The following is a 10,018-nucleotide window of genomic DNA, read 5'->3' on the forward strand; positions in this document are numbered from 1 at the left end:
TAACTGACATCCAAGCAGATATATGCACACCCATGTTTATTGTGGCTTTGTTCACAATAGCAAGGATTTGGAAAAATGCTACGTGCCCATCAACAAACGAATGAATAGAGAAGCTGTGGTATATTCACACAATGGAATACTATGCTGCATTGAAAAACAAGGAACTCATGCAATATTATTCAAAAAGGGTGACTCTGAAGGACATTATACTGAGTGAAGTATCTCAGTCACAAAAGGACAAATACTGCATGGTGCCACTGTTGTGAAACAGGACTGACGTTGGGGTTGGGGAGAGACTGAGAAAGTTGGGTTCGATAACGCATACTACATTGAAACAGACGAGGGAGAAAACGGTTTAAAAGGGATATGTGGTTAGGTATTTTTGTCATGACAGGTGTCTACAATGAAGGCTACATGGTAGAGTGGATCTGGAGAAGGGTTTGTAAGACAATGAAAGAAATTGTCTTTTACTTTTCTACGCGGGTAGCGTACTAGGGGGAAGGGTTGGAAGGGGAGAAAATTGCAAAAATGAATGAATGGAAATCCAAAGTCTCTGTAAATTTTTACTGAAATTAATAATAAATTTTTTAAAAAAGAACAGGTTTGAGGGATTGATCATCAATGATGGATGATCAAAGGAGCTGTGGGATGAAATCAAGGATATCATCCATCAAGAGAGCAAAAGGTCATTACAAAGACAGAGGAGAAAAGAAAAAACCAATCCAAACCGAATGTTAGAAGAAACTATGAAAATTGCATTAGAGCATCGAGACGCCAAAACAAAGAGAAGAGATGCCAAAGTAAAAAAGATATGAATAGAAGATTTCAAAGGGCAGCTCGAGAAAACAAAGAACTATTGTAATTATATGTACAAAGAGTAGGAGTTGGAGAATAAAACAGAAATAACTTAGTCACTACTTCTCAAGATGAAAGAACTGAAAAACAAATTCAAGCCCTGAATTTCAATACTAACAGATTACATGGGCCAAATCTTAAATAATTCAGGAAGCATCAAAAGGAGATAGAAGGAATACACAGAATCACTTTCCCAAAAAGAATTGTCATTGAAAAATTTCAGGAAGTACCATATGAACAAGAGGCAATGGTAACAAAGGAAGATGTTCAAATCACATTGAAAGCAGTGGGGGGAAAAAAAGACCCAGGAATAGATGAGGTACTGATTAATATGTTTCAACTAACAGATGCAACCCTGGACACGTTCACCAGTCTATGCCAGGAAATTTGAAGGACAGCTGTCTGTTGACTGACTCGAAGAGATCCATATTTGTGTGCAATCCTAAGAAAGATGATCCAACAGACTGTGGAAATTATGGAATAATGTCATTAGTATCATATGCTAGCAAAATATTGCCGAAGATCACCCAAAAATGCCTGGAACAGTGCATTGACAAGGAACTATCAGAAGTTCAAGCAGGTTGAGAATAGGCTATGACACCAGGGATACCATTGCTGATGTCAGAAAGCAGAGAATATCAGAAGAATGTCTTCTGTGTTTTATTGACTGTGAAAAAGCATTTGACCATGTTGATCACAACAACCTGGTTAACAGTGAGAAGAATTGAGGATTCCAGAACACTTAATTGTGCTCATACAAAAATCTATACCGAGACCAAGAAACAGTTATCTGAACGGAGCTAGGAAACACCGCATGGTGCAAAATTAGGAAGGGTGTGTGTGTCAGGGTTATATCCTTTCTCCATACCAGTTAAATGTGTATGCTGAACAAATCATTCACGAAGCCAAATTCCATGATGAAAAATGTTGCATAAGGATCAGAGGAAGATTCACCAACGATCTGCATTAAGCAGATGATAGGCACAACCTTGCTAGCTCAATGTCAGGAGGACTTGAAAGATTGCTGCAGAAAACATCTCAACATCAAGAAAACAAAGGCTTTTACCTTTACTGGGACAATACCAACATTGTGATAGATAAAGGACTGAAGCTGTCAATGATTTCATCTTACTTAGATCTGCAATTAACATCCTTGTCACCAGCAGTCAAGAGATCAAGAGACTCATTCCTTTGAGTAAGTTTGCTATCAGGGACCTCTCCAAAATACTGAATAACACTGATGATGTCAGTTTAAAGACTTAAGGTGTGCCTGATTCAGGCTATGTTCTTTTTAACCACTTGCTCTGCATCTGAGAGCTGGACAATGAATAAGGATGACAGAAGTATTGATGCCTTTGAGTTGAGGTGTTGGATAAGAGTATTGAATATCCCTTGGACTGCCAAAAAAAATTAATATATATTTCTTGGAAAAGGTGCAGTCAGAGTGCTCTCTGGAAGCACGGAGGACAAAGCTTCACCTCTCATACTTTAGACATGTTGCTTCTTGTTGTTGTTTTTATGCACTGTCAAGTTGCCTGTGACTTATAGCGAAACTTTGTAAAACAGCCTGCTCTATCCTGTGTCAATCTTACTGTCTCTGACAGTCCTACTCCGATTACCCCAGTTATTGAATCAATCCATCTCATCTAGGGTCTTCCTCTCTTGTGCTGTCCCTCCATCCTCCCAAGCATTACATTCCTTTCCAAGGACTGGTCCCTCCCTGCAACATGTCCAAAGCAGGTCAATCGAAGCTTTAGAATACTTGCCTCCAAGGAGCAGCCTGGTTTCACCCTCTAAGGACAAACTTGTTTGTCCTTTTAGAGGTTCATGGTACATATTCAATATTCTTCTATTATCCCTAGTCATTGTCCAACTCTCTGATGTATAGCAATTGCAGACTATGGCCTGGATCAGGCGCACCTTAGTCTCCAGACTGACATCGTTGCTCTTCAGTACTTTGGAGAGGTCTCTGACAGCAGACTTTCCCAATGAAATTTGTTTTCTAACTTCCTGGCTGCTAATATCAAGAGTGTTGATTATGGAGCCAAGCAAACTAAAGCTGTGAACAATCTCAATCTTCACCATCTATCATGATGCTGCCAATTGACCCAGTGATGAGAATCTTTGTTTTCTTGATGTTGAGCTTCAATCCATATTGAAGGCTGCAAACTTGACCTTCTGCAGCAAGCGCTTCAGGTTCTCCTCAGTTTCAGCAAGCAGGCTTTTGTCATCTGCATAACGGATTGTTGAGGATTCTTCCTCCAATCCTGATGCCACATTTCTCCTTATAGAGCTCAGCCTCCTGATAATCTATTCTGCATATAGGTTGAAAAGGTATGGAAACGGAATACATCCCTGGCATACATCCTTCTCAATTTTGAACCATGCATTATTTCCTTACTCTGTTCTGATGACTGCCTCCTGGTCCAAATACAGGTTTCACATAATCATGATCAAGTGTTCTGGAATTTCCGTTCTTCTCAGAGTTAGCCAGTTTGTTGTGGTCCACACAGTCAAATTCCTTTGCATAGTCGATGAAACATAGATAGATACTCCTTGGGTACTCACTTCTTTCAAGCCAAGATCCATCTAATATTAGCTATAATATCCCTAGTACCATGGCCTCTTCTAAACTCAGCCTGCACTTCAGGCAGTTCTCTGTTGAGGTGCTGTTCCAGTCGATTTTGCTTAATTTTCAGCAGAATATTGCTTGCATGTGATGGTAATGATATCGTTCTATTCTGTTCTATAGCAATATGCAGTATTTGTCTTTTTGTGGCAAGATATTTCACTCAGAATAATGCACCCATTTTGTATAATATTTCATGAGGGGGGTTTTTTGTTTTGTTTTGTTTTTCAGTGCAGCATAATACTCCATTGTGTGAATATATCATAACATCTCTATCCATTCGTTTGTCGATGGGCACTTGGACTGTTTCCAACTCCTTGCTATTGTGAACAAAGCAGCAGTAAACATGCCTGTGCATATATCTGCTTGGGTGGCAATTATAATTCCTTTAGGGTATATTTCCAGTAGTGGAACTGTTGGGTCAAATGGTATTTCTATTTCCAACTTTTTAAGAAAGCACCATACTACCTTCCATAGTTTTTGCACCATTTTACACTCCCACCAACAGTGAATAAGGGTTCCAGTCTCTCCAAAACCTCACCACCATTTTTTGTTTGCTGCTCTGTTAAATTTTGCTATTGTTATTGAGATAAAATGATACCACATAGTTGTTTTGAATTTCATCTCTCTTAGAGCTAGGGATGTTAAACATTTCTTCATGTGTTTGCCATCTGAATGTCTTCTTTTCTGTTCATATCCTGTATCCATTTTTCAATTGGGTTGTTTGCCTTATCTTGTGGTGCTCGAGTGTTCTATAATTTCTAGATATAAGTCCCTTATCAGACATGGGGAGAAACTAAGAAAAGGGGATAAATAATGCACACGGTATTGAAACAGACAAGGGAGAGAACTATGTAATTGGGACATAAGATTAGGTATTATTGGCATGACAAGAGTCCAGAATAGTAAAGTGGTCGGGGGGGGGGGCGAGGCTGTGAACTATATAACAATGAAAGAACTTTGTTTTCCAAAGAAAAAAGTGAACTGGGGGGAGGGGGGACAGGAAGGAAAATATGTAAACATGAATGAATGAAAATACAACAACAACAAAAACCCAACTATGTATAGTCCATGTTGCAATTATTAAATTATGTTTATCATTAAACACTGATATTGTTCAATAATTTCAGCATTCTGTTGGGTCACCTTTCTTTGGAATGGACATGTTGCTAGGAAAGGTTATTTCTTGGAAAGGTTTATCATGCTTAGAAAGATGGCGAGTCAGTTAAAGGGAAGAAGGCCTCCAGTTAAATAGATTGACATAGTGACTGCAGCCATGGACTAAAGTATGTCAGAGATGATGAGAATGACACAAGATAGGATAAGATTCAGGTCTCTTGTGCACAGAACTGCTATGAGTCATACTTGACTAGACGGTCCTAACAACAACAACAACAACAATAACAATAGGTCCAACAGGTTTTTGGTTGAGTCTTTGGCGTTTTCTGTGTACACTATCATATCGTCTGCATAGAGCAATAGTTTTACCAATTCTTTGACAATCTGAATGCCTCTTATTTCCTTCTCTTCTTGTCTTATTGCCTTAGTAAGTATTTCTAATATAATATTGAATAGGAATGGTGTTAGTGGGCATCCTTGCCCGGTCCCTGTTCATAAGGGGAATGCCTTTTGTCTCTTTCCAATGAGAATGTTGTTGACTTTGGGTTTTGCATTTTTACTTTTCACTATGTTGAGGAAATTTCCTTATATTCCTATTTTGTTGAGTGTTTTAATTAAGAAGGGGCACTGAATTTTATCAAAGGCCTTTTCTGCATCAATTAATAGGATCATGTGATTCTTGCTTTTGCTTTGCTATTACGATGAATTATGTTGAACTATCCTTTCATACCTGCTATGAATTCCACTTGGTCATGAGAAATATATATATATATATATATATATTACACACACACACACACACAGTTGGAATCTATTAAGGATTTTTCATCTATGTTCCTGAAAGATATTACTCTCTAGTTTTCTTGTTTGGTGATGTCTTTTCTTGGTTTTATAATTGGGGTTATGTTTGTTCCATAGAATGACTCTGGAAATGTTCCTTCTTTTTCTGTTTTTAACAATAAGTATAATTTGTGATAGTTCATCTCTGAATGTTTGGTAGAGATCACCTTGTAAACTTTTGGGGGCAGGATTTCTCTTTATGGCCCCCTGAATTTCTTCTTTTGTGATGGGTCTGTCCAAGTGTTCTGCATCTGCCTTTGTCACTCTGGGTAGGATGTGGGTTTCTAGGAAATTTTTCATTTCCTTTACTTTCTCAAACTAAACTATTGGACTATATCTTTTCATCGTCTACGGCTCAACAGCATTTAACAACAACAATATTTCATTAGTATTGATTTAATTTCAGCTGGTTCTCAAATTTTATTCTTTTTTGAGCAAAAGTTTAGAAATCAAGCTATAAATTTCAATTATGGATATTTTGTTTTGTCATTTTAATTACATTTGAGAGAGTGTGCTTGAATCAATCTCTTACAAGGTTAAGGCAAACAAGCAAGCAGGTAGAGATAAGAAAGATGCCATGTGACATGAAGATCTCTCAGGAGCAGATGTTCAGAAGAATCAAGGACTTTTCTCCAGAGTCAACAGAGAATGGTTTCCTTTAGAGCCAGCATTCTGAATTTGGATTTCCAGGTTCCTAAGCTGTTCTGCAATTTAAAATCTATCAACTATTTCATGGAAGAAGGATGGACATCGCTTCTTGTGCCATTGAAAAAGCATTGAAAGGCCAGTTAGGGGTAGGTTTTGACTCAACGCCACACAGCAACAACTAACTGTGAGGAAATAATTTTTCTTTGTTAAAGCCATCAGGTTTGATACTGCTATTACAGCAGCACTCTTTAACGAAGGCAAAATTAGTAAAAGATCAAAACTATCTTCCTCTCGAGCTTTCTTTTAACAGTTCCAATCATCTTCCAATTCTTCAATAAATGAAATCAATCAATATATCTATGAGTCCTAGCCAAAGAGAATTTGTGTTGTGAGGTGTCTCCAAACACAAATTCAGAGGGAAGGTAAGTTAGACAAGAATAGAAATGGACCATTTACAAATATCCTGAGTGTTGGTATACATATGCGCCATGCTTTCAAAAGAGTTAGCAGACAGAAATTAGTAAAGAAGATAACAAGCTTTTACTAGCTTCTTTTACCCATTTGAGACATCAAAACTATGTATGATACAGGTAGCTTGGGAAATTTGAGTACACTGTAGAACAGTATCTTCAAGCAGAGATACGTTTGGAATGAGGATCTGAATAGTTACTTGGGAAAGCTGAGGAGGTCAAGAAAAGTACTTCTAAGAATGAGATTTTCTAGATGCTTTGGAATGGCTTAAGGTGTTCCTGACTTTACCAAATTGAAAACTTAGACATTTCTGAGAGTCTCTAGGATTGAAACTAATTTTAATGAATTAAAATATACTATAGCTAGCAACACTTGACGGCACATAACAACAACATCGCTAGCAACAACAAGGAATCAAGTAAAAGTTTTCTGAGATCTTGGGGTCACACCAAATTCCTTTCTGTCCCCTCCTGACCATACTCATCAAAGTTTAAATCAATAATCTCAGTCCTACAATGGACCTAGTCTGTATTAGAGTACACAGCAATCGTATCTTTTGCATAGCCACCCCCACTAGCTGCACTGTGAGGTCTTGACCGGAAAGTCCCCACCAGCCCTCCCCCTGAGTCTCCTATGATCCCCTACTTTGAAGTCTGTTTCCCAGCAGTCACTCTTTTCCTGGTAAATGAATGGTTTTCCCAAGTTTTATTATATATTCTTGAAGCCCCAACTCTAGGCCTGCTCAAACCATACAAACACCCAGGCCTAATTTCAGTCCAGATCCTACTGTCTCTCAACATAATTCATCCAGACTTTGTTGTCTGGGATCCTGAAGGTGAATAGTTTTCTTTAACCCATAAAGCCCTTAATACTCAGCAGGTATCCTCTGAAGTAGCCTATGCCTATTCATTGCTAACAAGTGAGGCTATTCCTACTAATACTCACTGTTGACCTACCAGAGTTTCCAAGGCTATAAAATAACATGGAAGGGAGCTCTGGTGACCTACTGATAACCCAAAAGAAAGCGGTTCAAATCTACCAGCTGCTCTACTAGAGAAAGATGGAAAATCTCTTTTTGTGCAATTTAAATCTTCTGAAAACTCAATGGAAGGTCAGCTATGAGTTAGTTCTGACTCTAAGGCACATAACAACAACAACAAATCACAAAGGAAGAGATTGTCTATCATTCTTCCAAGGATTTGCTGGTGGATTTAAACTGCCAGAGAATGTTGATGTTAACAGCACAACCCAGAACCACATTAAAGCAGGGAAAAGGCAATCCCCAGGTGAGTGTGACATTGTTTCACATCCTTCCACTTCCTCCTCCTCCTTACCAAGTTTCTCTGCATGGTCTAGTGTCCCACTCAGGTATCAATAAGGCCTAGGCAGTCCTGAGAGTTTTCCTTCACTAACCACTAAGGAACAATCAACCTTTCTTTACAGTCCTTCTGCTCCCTACCTACCCAAAAAAGTCAGATGCACCGAGAGCCCTAAAATCCTTTATGCAAGTATAATCCAGGAACGCTACAAATTGAAAAACTGGGAGGGGTTCCCAAAAGAATCCACAAATGAATGCCCTATATGTTTCTACACACATTTAATTCCCAGTCTCCTCAGATGTCAGAAGTAATTGTTGAGGTGAGAGAAAGGAGCTCTTTGACCTTAGAGCAGCCCTGTGAAAAGCCACATGTCTTGTGCCACAAAATGGAAGTGGGTGGCTGGAGCTGTTCTGAGAAGTTACATTAGAGAGCAAGCCCTGGGCCCTGGGATAGAGGGCATCTCAAGCTCCAGGCTCCATCTTAAGATTTTTCAACCAAACTGTTGGAAGTCTTCACAGTTTTGCTATATCTGACTTCTCCAGGTCCACAGGAGGGTTAGATGTGAAAAGTGTACCTGTGTATGGTTCTGCAGCTTCAGACCTTGGCAAGTAAGGGTTATCCTGATCTGCTTGCTCTAGCTAATAAATACACACCTTGTCTCTTCAGTCACCAGGATCCCTAAATGGTTTTGACAGAAAATACCTCCACTCTTCCACAGGAAGCTGAGTTGCTGCAGAGAATGCACCTTATTTATCTAGAAGACTGTCCCACCTCCGAACTCTCTCTTTTTCATGAACCCTCTCTCACCACAAAACAAACAAAACACAGCCCTGTCAAAATTGCCCTCTCCCCTGCTCCAGGACACAGGCAACAAACTCAAAAGGTGGCTGTCGCTTTGTCTCTGGGGAGACCCAATGTGTCTTATGCCACAGTCAGAGCTACCTAGAGCCAGTAATCTGTGCCCAAACAAGCCATGCGATCAGAAAAGCACTTGTAGGGGCACCTGGGCCCAAGAGATAGCAGGAGCTGACACCACTGCCCAGAATGCCGGGTGGGGGCACACACACTTACCTGCTTGGAATTCTACTTGGTGATTTTTCTCCTTTTCTTCCTGAAGCAGCATAGAGTACAGGATCCCAAAGGAGTTCTGGATGCCGAAGATGGAGCCATTGCACCAGGTGGCGGCGAAAACCACCATCCAACCAAAGCCACCCTCTGGGGGCTGGAAGCTGTGCTCAGTGCTATGGGTTTCTACTGTGGGCGTGGGCTCAGACTCATGCACAGGCTCGGGCTCAAACTCCAGCTCTGGCAAGGGTGTAAGGTCGATTAGAGGCTGAGGTTCTGGATGAACCTCGGAACAAGACACTGGCATGGGCTCGGGCTTCGGCACTGGATCAGGTTCTGGGTGACCCACAGGCTCCGGCAATTCTTGCTCTGTCTCTTGCCCAGGCCCTTTGGCTTCCTTGCTTGTGGAGTTTTTTTGCAGCGCCATCTCGTCAGGGAGCGGTGGGGGTTGGGGGGCTGAGGGGGTGAACTAAGGCTGCTCGGTCCAGGTCCAGAAGAGCTGCTGTAAGGTTGGTACTTATTTACTCTTCTTTTGATACTGCTGCTGCTTGGCGCCACCGCTACCTCTTCCCCTTGACTCTGTGCCCCAGCTGGCCAGCCTGGCCCGCGCGACAGACGGTCCCAGGAGCCTTCTCCTCCCACATCGAACTCCCCTCCTCCTCTCTGCATGTTCTCTCTCTCTCTCTCTCTCTCTCTCTCTCTCTCTCTCCCTCCCTCCGTCTTTCTCTCTCCCTCCCTCCCCCCTATTTCTCCTCTCTCCTCCACTCTCCTCTCCCCCTCCGCACCTCTGCCTCTCTTCCTCTGGGCAGTTTCTACACCCTCGCGGTTCTCACAGCCCTTCCTCCTTCTCCTCATAGTCACTTACCTAGTCTAGCCGCAGTTGCCTTCCCAAACTACTGAACCTTGTTATTTTCATCTAGATACCCAGAAGAGTGTTGAAATAGGGGGTAGGGAAATAAAGAGCACAGACTATCTTGTTCTCCTGTCCTTTATTCCCTGCAGGCTTCAGGACCAGTACTGATCAAACCTCGAATTCCCTGGGAAGATTCTCCCTGCCCTTTTATCTCAGTTC

General features: G+C 41.0%; 1 protein-coding gene across 1 annotated transcript in view; it reads right to left on the reverse strand.

Moving 5' to 3' along the window:
- Positions 1–9,615, reverse strand: part of LOC102869973 (monocarboxylate transporter 8-like) — a 498,665-nt gene extending 489,050 nt beyond the window's left edge. Inside the window, exons 1-2 of the mRNA XM_006901775.1 lie at positions 9,418–9,615; positions 8,953–9,373 (exon numbers count right to left, since the gene is read on the reverse strand). Of these exons, the coding sequence (XP_006901837.1) occupies positions 8,953–9,373; positions 9,418–9,615 (619 nt within the window). The remainder of the gene's footprint in view (positions 1–8,952; positions 9,374–9,417) is intronic.
- Between the last annotated feature and the right edge of the window lie 403 nt (positions 9,616–10,018).

The sequence above is a fragment of the Elephantulus edwardii genome, unplaced genomic scaffold, assembly GCF_000299155.1.
Source record: "Elephantulus edwardii isolate Elephantulus edwardi_28Jun2011 unplaced genomic scaffold, EleEdw1.0 scaffold00343, whole genome shotgun sequence".
NCBI classification, from domain to species: Eukaryota; Metazoa; Chordata; class Mammalia; order Macroscelidea; family Macroscelididae; genus Elephantulus; species Elephantulus edwardii.